Source organism: Leptodactylus fuscus, chromosome 1, assembly GCF_031893055.1.
Source record: "Leptodactylus fuscus isolate aLepFus1 chromosome 1, aLepFus1.hap2, whole genome shotgun sequence".
Classification (NCBI taxonomy): Eukaryota; Metazoa; Chordata; class Amphibia; order Anura; family Leptodactylidae; genus Leptodactylus; species Leptodactylus fuscus.
This window is the reverse complement of record NC_134265.1, coordinates 101,343,117-101,359,558: the sequence shown is the minus strand read 5'-3', so window position 1 is coordinate 101,359,558 and position 16,442 is coordinate 101,343,117. Positions and strand designations below refer to the sequence as shown.

The window sequence follows — 16,442 nt, the reverse complement described above, 5'->3', positions numbered from 1 at the left end:
TGTCTTTCTGTTTGTCTGTTTATTTAAGATAAAAGTATATTTGCCAACTTTATTTTCCATTGATTTTAGCTGACAACTGAAACTCAATTTTTAATTAAGGGTTAGCTGAAGGATAATTATTAGAACTATTACATGCGAATTTAATCCTACCTTACATTTTCCTATAATTTTACATTAGACAGTTCAGCCTTCTGTCTTTATCTGTATTTGATTTTATTTTCTATGTGCACATTTGCTGGTCCGAGAATATTTTAATCAGGACAAATTTGTTAAATTATATATTTATATATTATATAATGATATATATTTAATAGAAAACAGAAGTGGGCACATACACAGTATCATCATTCAACATTATAAGGCAGATATAAGCTTTGAATATTTTTATGATAATTACATTTTTCAAGTTATTGTTCTTTTTCAAACCAGAGTTTATAAACCAAAAAAACATGGCCCCTGTTCAGCTTTGATTGTATATACTAATCCTATAGGAAACCTGTTACCCAATATGAAGTCCCTAAACCATTGGCATAATGTTATACAGGACTTTATCCAAGGTCCAGGTATGTAAAGATCTCACTATGTAGTGTCACTTTCAGCATAACCTAAAATCTAAAGGAATAAAATAGTTTGCTCTGTTTGTGCACTGTCATGTTAGCAGCCCCAGTCTAAGGAGCAATCTTGGCTTATAAGTGAACTCCGACAGCATCTGGTGCATGCACTGGCCACAAATGAGTCTTAGGGAGGGTTCACACAATGTGTTTTGGCTCGTAATCTGGCACGTCTACGCCGCGGGAGCTTTTGCGGGCCGTATACGCTCCCATTGATTTCAATGGGAGCGTGGATTGTATACGCAGCGCTATTTTGCTCCCGCGGCGTAGACGTGCCAGATTACGAGCCAAAAGACATCGTGTGAACCCTCCCTTAGGCCAGAAACACCTTGCTATACATGGTCTTGATGCTGCTGGTGACACCTTGCAATCCAGAGCTGTATAACTACTCCTGAGACCACTCACAAGACTGTTCACAAATAGAGCACACTGCTTTTGTTTCTTTAGATTTGTTTTTCATTGAAAATGACGTAGTTGAGCATGACTTCTTTAGAAACATTAGCATACTGTATTATGCTATGGCAGCATCACTGGGGCATCCTTATTTAAAAGAGGTAGCTAAGTAACTGGAAAAGCAGAGAAAAGCCCCTGTTTCCTTTACCAAAGTTGTTTTCATATTCTCTCCTGATGAGATATGCTCACCTCCTGTCAATGCAAGGCCTTGCCTTTTCCTATATCCTCTCCATTTCTATATCTTTAGACTGCCCCTCTGCACTGTGTTGTTTGTTCGTTTTTTGCTTGTATCACCCATTGCAGAGATATTGGTGCTATTACTTTGAGCTTCCAATACAAGTATACTCACAAATATATGGTCTCCACTAACAGTATTGTTGTATTGGTAAGCGAAAGTACCAATATTTCCGAAAGAGGGATTTTCTACATTGTAATTGTGGCTGTAATGTCCTGAACTAACGGCGTCATACTGATATATAATGCTATAAGTCTGGAAAGGAGCATGGATGCCTCCTTGAAGCATTAGGCTTAGTTCACACGTAAATTACGTGTGGCTTATTTTGGCACCGGAAAAAAAACCACTTCCTAATTTGGAAGCTTTTTTTGGACCTTGCCGCGCTTTTTGGAGCTTTTTTTTGTAAAAACAGCTTCAAAAAACGCCAGGCTGTTTTCCCCTCCTGTAAAGTGAATGGGCTGAACAAAACACGCTTTTTTCGCCTCCCATTCACTTCTAATGCTTTCTTCAGGCGGAAAACGCCTGAAGAAAGATCATGTCGCTTCTATTTTTCTGCTAGCAGAAAAAAAAGCTAGCAGTCTACATAGACCACTATTGTAAAGGGGTGGATTTTGAAACGAAACTTCCCTTATTAGCCCTTACATCTGCACATTCACAGGTGCACTTTTTTTCTAGCCAGCGTGAGGAGTGGATCCAAATGGATGAAATAGAATATAAATGGCTTATACATCTCTATTTTGTATTCATTGTTTGGAACACAAACCGTATGTGTGATGGCAGTGTTATACTGTGCCATAGGGAAGCACCATATGGTAGCACACGTAAATATAGTTGAGGCCTAAGTCTGGTGACATTGGATGGATAATGAGAATAGGGTGATAATGATGATTTCCAAAATGTAATCACTGCATTTCATAGGAAAGTTATTTAGTGTGTTTATTGTATTATTTGTGATTTTTAGTTTCAACTTAATAGTATTTTTTGTAGTCTGTCTTAGTTTACGCTCAGATATTTATTGTCTGACAAAGCTGAAAATATTAAATTATCTTAGATATGTCAAAAAATGTTATGCTAAATCATTGACCGCTATAGTAACTGAAACTGCCCAACTTGAAGGTGCACTGTATGATAAGTACATTAAAGAGAAACATCATGTAGCAAAACTATCTTGAGAAATAGAGTTAGCGGAACAAAGGCAGATGTGAGCTGTGATTGATAATACTGCAGTACCAAAATGTTATGATGTTACAAGAAACAGATTAGCACTTATAAATATCTGAAGATCTGAGGTTTGCACAAAAATGGTATAGTGGCTTAATAAATCTGCCCCTGTGTGCTGCTAACTTGGAGACGCTGTGTTACAGGTATCTCTTCCATATGCCATTTCCCAGTTTATTGGCTATACAGTACATGTATCTTTGAAAAAGCTACAATATAATGCTACATTTTTGGTACTTTCTGAAGCTAAAGAGTTTCGAGGACTGTCATACTTCAAAAGAACTGGTGTGTGGGTTATAGGGTATAAATGAAAGGTTGTAGTTAGCTGCACAGAAAATAGTTTTGATGTTATCTGGGATAGAACCTCCTGAATGTGTTAAAGCCAGGATTGGTAATGTGACGTAAGTTTATTTGGTATATACTGTAGAATTGTAGTCCTAGACTCTAGACCTAGTCCTAGACTCTAGACCTAGGACCTAGAGCTATACAAGTCTACTAGAAATTGAGCATTCCCATTATTTGTAATAAGGGACATAGTGTAGTGTCATAGTAAAGAACCCATTCTCAGCTGTGAGATTCAGTTTGTGTGCGTACTAAAGGTAAGTTCATGTGGAGTTTTTTGTACCGGAACCTGAGGCAGAGGCTGCCTCAGGTTCCGGTCCAAAAACCGAGTAGCCGTGACTGAAAGCTGGTGCACTGCACTGGCATCCAGCCGCGCACTCCGCTCCGGATTAGGCCCAATGAATGGGCCTAGTTGGGAGTGTCCTGAGGCCAAATCATGAGGCGACTCGGCCTGAAAAATTAGCATGTCGCTTCTTTTTCCCAGGAGCCAGAAGAAATGGCTTCTGGAAAAAATTCCTGAGTGGCTCCCATTGATTTCAATGGGAGCTGTTTTTTTGGTCAGCATTTTGAGGTGGATACGGTCTCAAAATCCTGACCAAAAAACTACATGTGAACTTACCCTTAGTATAAAGAGAGACTCCTAGCCTCCCCAAAAAATATTTAGTGGGACGGCAGGGACTCGTAGCATTATAGATAACTTATACTGCTCATTGTTTTTTCACTGACAGATATAAAACAATGACAAACTGATACAAAACTGATGGAAAATATCTGACACACTGTCAGGAAATAAACATTAACAATTTCATCCATTTTTAGTGTGTGTTTATTTATCTCTGTCGTGTGCATGTAGCCTAAAGTTGCAGCAGCACAGATATTCAGCACAGATGTGTTCAGTTCTGTGTGGTGGAAAAAAGAGTTAGGCTAAGGCCCCATGGCGTGGGCCACAGCAAAAAAGCGCTGCAGGAAAAACCGCAGTTGCAGCCATTTTTCATTCTGTACTCCCCACTTTCCAAAAGCTATAAGGTTGAAGTCGCATGCTGCTTTTTCCAGTACCTGCAGTACAGAAAAAAGTCGGAAAGGCTGCGTTCTCAAAAGCACCCACGCTTTTGAAAATTGTAGCATGTCAATTATACCTGCATAAAAGCTGACATCAGTGGCGGATCCAGGGTTTGTGGGGCCGTGGGCAATTGACTTTGGTGGGGCCCTACTTACTGGGGGTCTCGCACTTCTAACCTGTACTTCCCAACTGTTGAAGACTAGAAAGAGGGAACAAAACGTGCGGCGCGCTGCGCGCGCCGCAGCAAATTAGTCCCCGCCCACTTTTATGTTGACTCCACCCATTCTCATTCAATTTTCATGTGATTCCACACAGTATAATCCTCCTACAGTCACCCATAAATTATATCTCCCCCCCATTTTCATATACACCCTTCATCTACTCCTAGTTTCATGTCCCCCCCTCTATCTCTGTCCCCAGTTTCATGCCATTCTCCCCTTTTATCTGCCCACAGTTTCATTTCCCCCCGTCTCTGCCCCAGTGTCATGCCGTTCTCCCCCTCCGCCCCAGTGTCATGCTGTTCTCCCCCCCTTCATCTGCCCCAGTGTCATGCCATTCTCCCCCCTTCATCTGCCCCAGTGTCATGCCATTCTCCCCCCTTCATCTGCCCCAGTGTCATGCCATTATCCCCCCTTCATCTGCCCCAGTGTCATGCTGTTCTCCCCCCCTCCATCTGCCCCAGTGTCATGCCGTTCTCCCCCCTCCATCTGCCCCAGTGTCATGCTGTTCTCTCCCCCCGTGTCATGCTGTTCTCTCCCCCTCTATCTGTCCCAGTGCCATACCGTTCTCCCCCTCCATCTGCCCCAGTGTCATGCTGTTCTCCCCCCCTTCATCTGCCCCAGTGTCATGCCGTTCTCCCCCCTCCATCTGCCCCAGTGTCATGCTGTTCTCTCCCCCTCTTCATCTGCCCCAGTGTCATGCCGTTCTCCCCCTCCATCTGCCCCAGTGTCATGCCGTTCTCACACACACACACACACTCACCATTCCTCGTTCCCCTGCAGCTCTCTCCCTCATAAACATATTGTAGCTGCGATGTGATGACGTCATCACATCGCGGCTACAAATGCCGGAGCTCAGCGTTAAAGCAGGAGCTGAGCTGTGACAGCTCCTGCTTTAAACGCCTATGTTGTCAGCTCATCGGCGTCCTACCGCCGATGAGCCGAATACATAGGCGTTTAAAACAGGAGTTGCTTTAACGCTGAGCTCAGTTGGAATCGGGACATGCCGACCGGGACCATTTTGTTAGGTCCCGGCCGCGCTGCGGGGCCCTGCTAAGCGCGGGGCCCCGGGCGGTTGCCCGGCTCGCCCGGCCCTGGATCCGCCCCTGGCTGACATTTTCTGTATAGGTATAATAAGGGCAGAAAGTTCGCAGAGGAAAAACTATGCAAAATCACAATAAAAATGCTGTGGAAAAATCACAATGTGTTTCTGACACGTTTTTTTCTGCAGCATTTTTTTTGCTGCATTTGGCTTTATCCTTCACATCTGCGCATGGGTTTCCATTCAGGAAGTCCGCATGGGAACAGAAACTTAATCCGCATAAAAAAGCTGTTACCTTAGTAAACCCACAAACCCCATAGATTATAATTCCACAAAACACATAGAGAGAAAAGTGCTGCTTGCAGTGCTTTTCTCTCCACGTTTTTCATGCGGAGAGAATAGAATGACCCGAATGCAGATGTGAACTGGGCCATAGCCATGTTTATTTTTCTGTTCACAGAGCCATAAGAGGGCTTTTGTAAGACAAATTGCACTTCATTATATTACCTTTGAATATGTTACGCAGTGTGTCTGAAAAATGGAAAAAAAAAAAAAAAAAACTTGTGCAATTTCAAAAAAGTATTGAGAGACAAATGTTATTGTTTGTATAATTATAGAATTTTCCAATATGCTTTCTGTATCAATTCCTCACAGTTGTCTAGATCTCTGCTTGTTATCGTCCATTCTGCTTAAGTAGATAAAAATCAGTCAGTAGTCATGTGATGAACACACAGGTGCACTGCTCATTATAGTCACAATCTGGTAATGAACTGTGCACCTGTGTGTCCATCACATGACCATGGACTGCCCATCACATGACCATGGACTGCCCATCACATGACCATGGACTGCACATCACATGACCATGGACTGCCCATCACATGACCACGGACTGCCCATCACATGACCACGGACTGCCCATCACATGACCATGGACTGCCCATCACATGACCATGGACTGAACTTTATTTTTAGTAAGCAGAATAAACGATAGCGAGCAGAGATCTAGAAAACTGTGAGGAATTGATACAGAGAGTATATTGGAAAATTGTAGAACTTTTTATTATACAAACAATAACATTTATCTCTTTAATTAAACATTTTTGCAAATATAAATAATTAAACATTTTTCAGAGTTTTAAAGAATTTCTCTAAATATCTTGTGGTCAATAGCTTTTGTCTTGATCGGTTGCCAGTGGATACGACCATGAATCAGAAAATCAGCAATGATTTCCTTATTGTGGCTGGGATACATACATTGTCCCTGCCTTATAATCCAGCCACAATAAGAAAATCATAGCTGGGTTCCTGACAAGTACCAGAGCATAGAAAATTTCTGCATTAGTGGTCATGCCCATTGGCAACTGATCAAGACTACAGACTCTCACCACTAAAATAGTTCAAGAAAATCTTTAAAACTGCAGAATTTTTAACTACTTATATTTTCAAAAAATGTTTAACTTTTAATTATCTACTAATATAAATATGATTATGTACATGGGAATATCCCTTTAATATTGGCCTGGACAACCCGTTCAATTTTGCCATTTTCTGAGGGGGCTTATTTTTACAGTGTCCACTGTACAGAGGGAGCACAGCAATATTAAATGTATACTGTTTTTCTTTAAACCCCCCCCCCCCCCCCCCCCCCAAAAAAAAAAAAAACTTTAGAAGAAGCAATTTTTTTTTCTATTTCTGTGTTCAGAGCTGTGTAAGGAGTATTTTTTTGCCAGGCAAGATGTAGTTTTTAGTGTTTTTACTTTACTTTAAAAAAACTGAAAAAAGTGAAATGGTGAAAAAAGAAAATGATTCAGGATTTTGGATTTTTCTCCACTATGGTGTTCTCTATATGGGATAAATAAGTTTATATTTTTTCTTATAGTCCAGGTATATTGTGATGTCAAATGTGTGTGTGTGTATATATATATATATATATATATATATATATATATATATATATATATATAATTGTTGGGGCTTTTATATGTATTCTAGGAAAAGGGACAGAACCGCAGAGATCCTGTGACTATGGGGGCCCACTCAGCTGCTCAGCGGGCCAAATATTTAAAATCCCAACATCCATTGCACTAACAAAGCTAAAAACATTAAAAACAACAACTGAAACGTCCTGTAAATAAGGCCATTGGGCGTTTGTTTGGACACCTTAACTTTATCTTAATTTAAAATGGAAGTTGAATGAAGTCTGTGATTAGGAAATTCAGTACCAAACCAGTCACAGTGCATTGTCGGGGATGATATTCTTGAACACTGGTTTACCTTTAGTTTTATGAATATGAGGCTCAAGTGCAATGGATGTGTTAGGATCTTGTATTCAGGTTGCAACCCTAGGCTCTGGGATGCCCTATTGCACTTGGGCCTCATTTGCATATGTAGAGAAATGGCTTTTTCAAGGAAATGGTGCATTTGTTGTACTATCTAATGGTATGATGGTGCTCAGCATAATGCCCCCTACAATGTGCTGTGACTGATTTGATATTAAAGGGGTATTCCCACGTCACATACTCAACAGTCTTTACTACTGTAAAACCTTCTTTCTTCCTGGTTTCTTGCATCATTTGGTGGGCGGGGTTTCACATGCAACCTGCCGTTTAGCTCCGCCCCCAAATTCACGTGTAGCTCCGCCCACCCATGTTGGACTATGAAGTACAGGCAGCAGCAACTCCATTCTGTGTTACATACAGAGACTGCCTGTCTCTGCCATAATGAACACAACTGAATTAACTAGCCTGATAACTGGGAGAACAGAAGAAATGAAAGCAGCTCCTCTCCCCTATCTGCTAACAGGAAGCTAGGTCACGTGGTGTAGACACAGGAATAGCTAGATACACAGGCTCGCTCCCTGCACTTAGCCCCTCCTCTCTCCCCCCTGAGAGCAGCAGATACATCACTTGACTCATGAGCAGCTAAGTTAGGGCTGTGACCACAAAGAATTGAATAAAGTAAGATAGTGGACAAACAAAGCAGTTTTGCTGAAGCAATGTATTTAGGAAAAGTCTTACATCCATATTAACAAGCAGTATAGATAGGATCCTTGTAATGGGACAACCCCTTTAAGCTTCCTGGTGACAGACTCCCTTTAAAGCAACCAACCATTACCATGCCAATTGATAACTCACTTGTTCTGTCCAACTATAATTTACATTGTGGAGATGTGAAATATTATAATTGTAAAAGCCAGGCATATAAATAAAACCCCTATGTAGCATTATCAATAAAAATTATAAAATATATTTAGACACCATTTTTAATCTATGAAATAGTCCCCATTATATTCAGAATAAATTGTATTGTTTTGTTAAGGCATTTGCAATTTTACATTAAGTTGTATTCTTTTTTTCTTCTTTTGGAAAGACTGTCTTTCATCATCATCATCATTATCATATGTTACATAGCTTATACTTTCTTCCCTTTTCATAATACATCGTATTTGACTGTTAAAGCCATAGACTTTCAGATTCATCTACCCATACAGTATGTCTGTCTTGAAATATTTCCGTGCTATATTACCATAATAATTTTAGAATTTAGTTATTTTCCAAAGTTTACAAGAGTATTTGAGTCTGTTCTGCAAACTAGACTGCTGTATATCTCTTGGACTATTAAGCCAGAAAAAATAAAAATTGTTTTTCATTGTGTCAGTGTGTTATGTTTGTATAATATTTTTACATTTGTCTCAATGGCCAATAAGCACAAATGCCTGTTCACTATTGACATGACTCAAGTGATATTTTACATTACAGGACTGTATATCATCCAGGTAGCAGACCATATCATTTTCTTATATTGTTATCTTTCAGCTAACCTTTCAGTTAAAAGTACAGTTTAGTTGCCTGTAGAGCTTCTGCTTTAAGCTGCAATTTCTAATGTAAATCTATAGCACACAATTGTGGATTAGACTAATTGTATGTGTTTATGCTTAGCTTCTAGGCAATCACTCTACACTGGGAAGGACAGATAGAGCTGATCACCCTGTGCGGAGGTTTTCTCATGGTAGTGCGGTGCAACAAAGACCTCGACCTATGATGGTTCCATCTATTGGTTAGTTGGATACACTGCTGCTTTATATATTGCATATTTTTGTTGTCCTCTTTGTAACTTTCTTCTGTATTGGTAAATATACACCAAAATTATGTGTGCTCAGTGTATTTGATTAAAGAAGACCTTTCACCACCTTTTGCACTGTCGGTTTTCATGATCTATGCCCTGGTGAAGAGCTATCAGTGCCGGTGCCGTAGCTCTTCACCGTCAGAAGAGGGTTCCTGACAGTCAGTCAGGAACGCCCTTCTTCACAGCAGCGCCTATAGCTCTGTACTGTGAGAGCGGTGAGGAACACCCCCTCCCCTCCTGATAGTGCTCGTCTCCTCTCCGCTCTCACAGTACAGCACTATAGGCGCTGCTGTGAGGAAGGGCGTTCCTGACTGACTGTCAGGAACCCTCTTCTGATGGTAAAGAGCTACGGTACTGGCACTGATAGCTGTTCACCAGGGCACAGCTCGTGAAAACCGACAGTGCGCTGAATTCAGCGCATGGTCGGCTTTCTAGCAGTGTATAAAACCGCATGTGCCCCAGGTGGTGAAAGGTCCTCTATAACTTTTGCTAGTATATTAAGAAAATCTCCAATTCTGTGGTATACAGGCTGCTAGCAGAAATTATTAATGTGTCAGCCAGTGGAATCCAACTAATGGATCAGAGCAGAAAAATCCAATTCTCCACAGTTGTACAGGTTGTCTTTGCGACTGCACATTACAAACATTATTATGACATCTTCTTCCAAAGGCTTCTACACCATAGAGGCAGACTACACTCACCGGCCACTTTATTAGGTACACCATGCTAGTAACAGGTTGGACCCCCTTTTGCCTTCAGAACTGCCTCAATTCTTTGTGGCATAGATTCAACAAGGTGCTGGAAGCATTCCTCAGAGATTTTGGTCCATATTGACATGATGGCATCACACAGTTGCCGCAGATTTGTCGGCTGCACATCCATGATGCGAATCTCCCGTTCCACCACATCCCAAAGATGCTCTATTGGATTGAGATCTGGTGACTGTGGAGGCCATTGGAGTACAGTGAACTCATTGTCATGTTCAAGAAACCAGTCTGAGATGATTCCAGCTTTATGACATGGCGCATTATCCTGCTGAAAGTAGCCATCAGATGTTGGGTACATTGTGGTCATAAAGGGATGGACATGGTCAGCAACAATACTCAGGTAGGCTTTGGCGTTGCAACGCTGCTCAATTGGTACCAAGGGGCTTAAAGAGTGCCAAGAAAATATTCCCCACACCATGACACCACCACCACCAGCCTGAACCGTTGATACAAGGCAGGATGGATCCATGCTTTCATGTTATTGACGCCAAATTCTGACCCTACCATCCGAATGTCGCAGCAGAAATCGAGACTCATCAGACCAGGCAACGTTTTTCCAATCTTCAATTGTCCAATTTCGATGAGCTTGTGCAAATTGTAGACTCAGTTTCCTGTTCTTAGCTGAAAGGAGTGGCACCCGGTGTAGTCTTCTGCTGCTGTAGCCCATCTGCCTCAAAGTTCGACGTACTGTGCGTTCAGAGATGCTCTTCTGGCTACCTTGGTTGTAACGGGTGGCTATTTGAGTCACTGTTGCCTTTCTATCAGTTCGAACCAGTCTGGCCATTCTCCTCTAACCTCTGGCATCAACAACGCATTTCCGCCCACAGAACTGCCGCTCACTGGATGTTTTTTCTTTTTCGGACCATTCTCTGTAAACCCTAGAGATGGTTGTGCGTGAAAATCCCAGTAGATCAGCAGTTTCTGAAATACTCAGACCAGCCCTTCTGGCACCAACAACCATGCCACGTTCAAAGGCACTCAAATCACCTTTCTTCCCCATACTGATGCTCGGTTTGAACTGCAGGAGATTGTCTTGACCATGTCTACATGCCTAAATGCACTGAGTTGCCGCCATGTGATTGGCTGATTAGAAATTAAGTGTTAACGAGCAGTTGGACAGGTGTACCTAATAAAGTGGCCGGTGAGTGTATGTTGCTGCTGTGGTATCCTTGAAGTGATAGTGTCTTGATTTGTACCATACACTTTAATATTGTGCAGCAGGACGGTGCAGTTTTCCCTTCTCTAAGGCAAGAATGTTGTTAGGAATTAAAGAAGTGGAAAATTGGCTCAGGGGTATTGGTTAGGTGTAAGGTGGGAAAAATACATTTTCCTCAAGATGTTTACCTCATTTATGAGGAGAAGTGCTCCTTGTCATATTTGAAACACACTCTCATCTGCTGGATGTAAAAAATGTGATCTGGAGAATGGAGCCTAAGTGGGTTGATGTTGATCTACAGTCATGGCCAAAAGTTTTGAGAATGACACAAATCTTATATTTTCACATGATCTGCTGCCCTCTGGTTTTTATGTGTGTTTGTCAGATGTTTTTATCACATACAGAAATATAATTGCAATCATATTATGAGTAACAAATGCTTATGTTGACAGTTAGAATGAGTTAATGCAGCAAGTCAATATTTGCAGTGTTGACCCTTCTTCTTCAGGACCTCTGCAATTCTCCCTGGCATGCTCTCAATCAACTTCTGGACCAAATCCTGACTGATAGCAGTTTATTCTTGCACAATCAATGCTTGCATTTTGTCAGAATTTGTAGGTTTTTGTTTGTCCACCCGTCTCTTGATGATTGACCACAAGTTCTCAATGGGATTAAGATCTGGGGAGTTTCCAGGCCATGGACCCAAAATCTCAATGTTTTGTTCCCTCAGCCATTTAGTTATCACCTTTGCTTTATGGCAAGGTGCTCCATCATGCTGGAAAAGGCATTGTTGATCACCAAACTGCTCTTGGACGGTTGGGAGAAGTTGATCTTGGAGGACATTATGGTACCATTCTTTATTCATGGCTGTGTTTTTAGGCAAGACTGTGAGAGAGCCGATTCCCTTGGCTGAGAAGCAACCCCACACATGAATGGTTTCAGGATGCTTTACAGTTGGCATGAGACAAGAATGGTGGTAGCGCTCACCTCGTCTTCTCCGAATAAGCTGTTTTCCAGATGTCCCAAACAATCGAAAAGGGGATTCATCAGAGAAAATGACTTTACCCCAGTCCTCAGCAGTCCACTCCCTGTACCTTTTGCAGAATATCAGTCTGTCCCTGATGTTTTTTCTGGAGAGAAGTGGCTTCTTTGCTGCCCTCCTTGAGACCAGGCCTTGCTCCAAGAGTCTCCGCCTCACAGTGCGTGCAGATGCACTCACACCTGCCTGCTGCCATTCCTGAGCAAGCTCTGCACTGCTGGTAGCCCGATCCCGCAGCTGAAACACTTTTAAGGGACGGTCCTGGCGCTTGCTGGTCTTTCTTGGGCTCCCTGGAGCCTTTTTGCCAACAATGGTACCTCTCTCCTTGAAGTTCTTGATGATGCGATACATTGTTGACTGAGGTGCAATCTTTCTAGCTGCGATACTCTTCCCTGTTAGGCCATTTTTGTGCAGTGCAATGATGACTGCACATGTTTCTTTAGAGATAACCATGGATGACAGAAGAGAAACAATAATGCCAAGCACCAGCCTCCTTTTAAAGTGTCCAGTGGTGTCATTCTTACTTAATCATGACAGATTGATCTCCAGCCTTGTCCTCATCAACACCCACACCTGTGTTAATGGAGCAATCACTGAAACAATGTTAGCTGGTCCTTTTAAGGCAGGGCTGCAATGATGTTGAAATGTGTTTTGGGGGATAAAGTTCATTTTCTAGGCAAATATTGACTTTGCAAGTAATTGCTGTTAAGCTGATCACTCTTTATAACATTCTGGAGTATATGCAAATTGCCATTAGAAAAACTGAAGCAGTAGACTTTGTAAAAATTAATATTTGTATCATTCTCAAAACTTTTGGTCATGACTGTAGTTTCCAAACTGATTTACTTGAAGCTTTGCAAAAGTTATACCGTTATCTTAAAAAAATAAAAATTGTGACTCCATAATCCAGACTTTACTGTATTGCTAAAAGACTATTCTTTTATCTGAATAATCCTTTAATAGTCCCACAGTGGGGAAATATAAGAAGCTTTGATGTAACAATTTTCTACTATAGGCAGACAGGAAATTAGTGGCTTGAGACTGGTAGTACTCTACTGGACTCTGCCACCAAACCAATGCGATCATCTTGGAAAGCTCCTAAACTGTACTCACATTGCAAATATTCTTGCTGACTAGAAAACAATGCCATTGGCTTAATGTGTTCTTGCATACATGAAAAAGAAAGTCATAGTAGCTTGGAACAAAATAATACATTGCATACCACTATTAAATATAATGAAGGAATGGAAAATATTACATGGTGTCCCAATCAGGAGTACAACTTTAAAAATGCAAATGACTCTTGAACGCGTGAACGTAAGGGCGAGCTGTATGAACTGAACATACCTGTATTTAGTGGAAAACAAGTCCACATTACAAAAGGTTCAGAAAATGTCCTATCCCCCAACATCCGTGCACAAAGAAACACGATGCTCTATATTTGAGAATGTCCTCTGCAACATGTCACTGTCGATGGCAGCAATTTCACGCTCGATGTTTGCTTTCAGTTGTTCAATGGTCCTGGGTTTGCTTGCAGAAACCTTGCACTTTAAATATCCCCATAGAAAAAAATCTGGGGATCTAAATCGGGCGATTGAGGTAGCCACAAACCTTTTGAGATCACCCTGTCTCCAAAAAATGATCGGATCTCTTCCATATTGGCATGAGAGGCATGGTACGTTGCCCGTCCTGTTGGAAGTAACATTTATCAAATATGGACATGTGGACACTGTTTTGGTGACCCAGCAAGTATTCACAATGAACACTCTTTGTGGTATGATATACTGCATGCTTGCTTTCGCCATTCCAGGCTGCCATATCGGTGCCAGCTATAGTGACTGCCTCTTTATGTCACGGAATCAATTCTTCATTAAATAAGGAATATTTTGAACCTTGTAGCATGATGATACATGCACGCCTTGCAGAGTAATTTGTATTTTTACAGTTGTAGTACTGAATGGGACACCCAGTATAAAGCAAATGTACATTCTGCTTCACTTCCTTGAATTGTCTAATTTGTTGTATACTAGTTTTGGTATTTTCTTGATTTCTATGTACAAAGGAGGAGTTTTATTAAACAAAATGTGGCAGAATTGTGGCGCAATTTATGCCAAAAAACCTTTCTAACATGCAATGTGCCATATTTATTAAGTGTTTTAGATATGACTAGTAAAAAAAGGTGAGGCTATGTGGCATCATGTGACGTCAAACATGCGCCAACATTTTGTACATTTTTCTTCTGTAAAATAAGCCGACTTATTGTGTAAGGAGGTGTAAAGTTAGACTAGACATCCAGAAACAGACACTATGATAAATCTGGCACATTTTTAGACCGTTTAACATAACTTTGTACTGTCTAACTTTTAGACACTATATCTTCCCCATTATGTAATGGTTATGTCAGTTTATGAATCTTGTATATACTTTTCATTATATTTTACTTAACCAAGAGCCTATTCAAAAGACCAACTTCACTGTCCGTGTGGCGCTCATGATCCATGAAAAAATAAAGCCTGCTCTATTTTTTCATAGATAGGACTATTGAAACTGTTTTATTTAACTCAATTTATCCATTGAGATAAATGGGGCCTTGAAAAAAAACAGATGCCCCACAGATTCCGCATTGATCTGTTAAACACACAGTCAAGTCTAAGCTCAGTTGTATGAATAGAAACTAACCCAGTTATATCTGTATTCTTTGCTAACTTTTTATTTACATGTCATAGGTATATGTGTGCATAATTGAGTCCCATCTTTTTTCTGTGTGTTTATATATTACACTGAGGTCATTTAATCTAAACTGAAATTATTAACCACTTATGTATTTACAGTTTACATTCTGTTTAGAAATAACCCTACTGTTACACTATAAGGGAATGTATCACTTCTCATTTTTACTAACCAGATACTGATTCTTTATTTCTAATTAGTTTTTATTTTTTTTAGTAGATTTTTATTCTGTTTTCTGTACATATGGGGGTGGCCTTTTTGCTTTAGCTGCAATTAAGAGCAATCAGAGATATGCTTTACAGCAGCTACATGTACCTTAGGAATCTGGAAATGACTCACTATGTCTATGACAGAGTATTATAGGCTTGTTTTGTGACCTGTGTGAAGGTCATTGTGCAGGGAGGATGAGGAGGTATGCTAAGACTATTATATAGTGGTGGAATTAGTATTATCTATATAGAGAGATTTTACCTATCATTTTAATTCTGCCTGTGATAATAATGAAATAATTTCTACAGATTAGGAAGTACTAGTGAAAAATGCTAAATTTCAGGATTATTTTTTTTAAAATAGTGACATTGAAAATAAAAAAAACACCAAATATTCTTAAAGATATATTTATTGTAAGAATTTGATTTAGACAGCAGATCGTTTTTTGATGACACATTTCCTTTGGCTCCCCTGATATTACACAGTAGTCTGAAATTACACAGTACACAGAAACAATTTTATATGTCTTAATGTTGTTTTTAATGTTATTCATCCACACGTTCTTTCATGTGACTCCATTTTCATTTCAAATTCATATAACATTAATGTCTTCACATGTTTGGTTAGCTGTCTTTTAGTATCAAATTCAGATTGAGAAATTAGAAATGTCCAATCCTTAGTTTGTATCCAGCAGTAATTTATATTAGAATATATTTAGCTATATAGCTAGCGCTCAGGAGATTAAAAAAATAACCCAAGCTGAAGTTCTAAATGTGCCAGATTCAAAGAGCTGTAAACCAAGCTCCAAATGGGAGATATTTGTGGCACCCATGCATTTTTTTTTCTTTAACTGTATCTGTACCCAGTGAAAAGACCCTCACATACAGTCTGAAACTAAAGCATGGATACTTAAAGGGGCTCTATCACTAGGAAAAGTCATTTTTAACTAATCACACCTTTGTATAGCCCTTAGAAAGTCTATTTCACACCTACCTTTTGTATGTAGATTGCCTCAGTGGTTTCTGAATAAGTCCGTTTATATTCATATGCTAATTAGACTAGTGCACGATAGATGGTGCACACCTCTCTCTGCTGTTTTCTATGGAAGGCTGCTGCTGATGACTCGCTTCCTGTTTGCTTCACACACATAGAAGATAATGGGAGAGAGGAGGCTGCTGGGAACTTCCTGTACTGGCTGGAGGCTCATTAGCATATGAATAAAAACGGACTTAT

At 40.4% G+C, this 16,442-nt stretch overlaps 1 protein-coding gene across 8 annotated transcripts in view; it reads left to right on the top strand.

Annotated features, from left to right (window-relative positions):
- The window catches only part of RIMBP2 (RIMS binding protein 2), a 351,407-nt gene that overhangs the window by 286,764 nt on the left and 48,201 nt on the right, over positions 1-16,442 (top strand). For all 8 annotated transcript variants that reach the window (XM_075274789.1, XM_075274730.1, XM_075274757.1 and 5 more), the window contains one exon: positions 9,121-9,238. In XM_075274789.1, the coding sequence (XP_075130890.1) occupies positions 9,121-9,238 (118 nt within the window). The remainder of the gene's footprint in view (positions 1-9,120; positions 9,239-16,442) is intronic.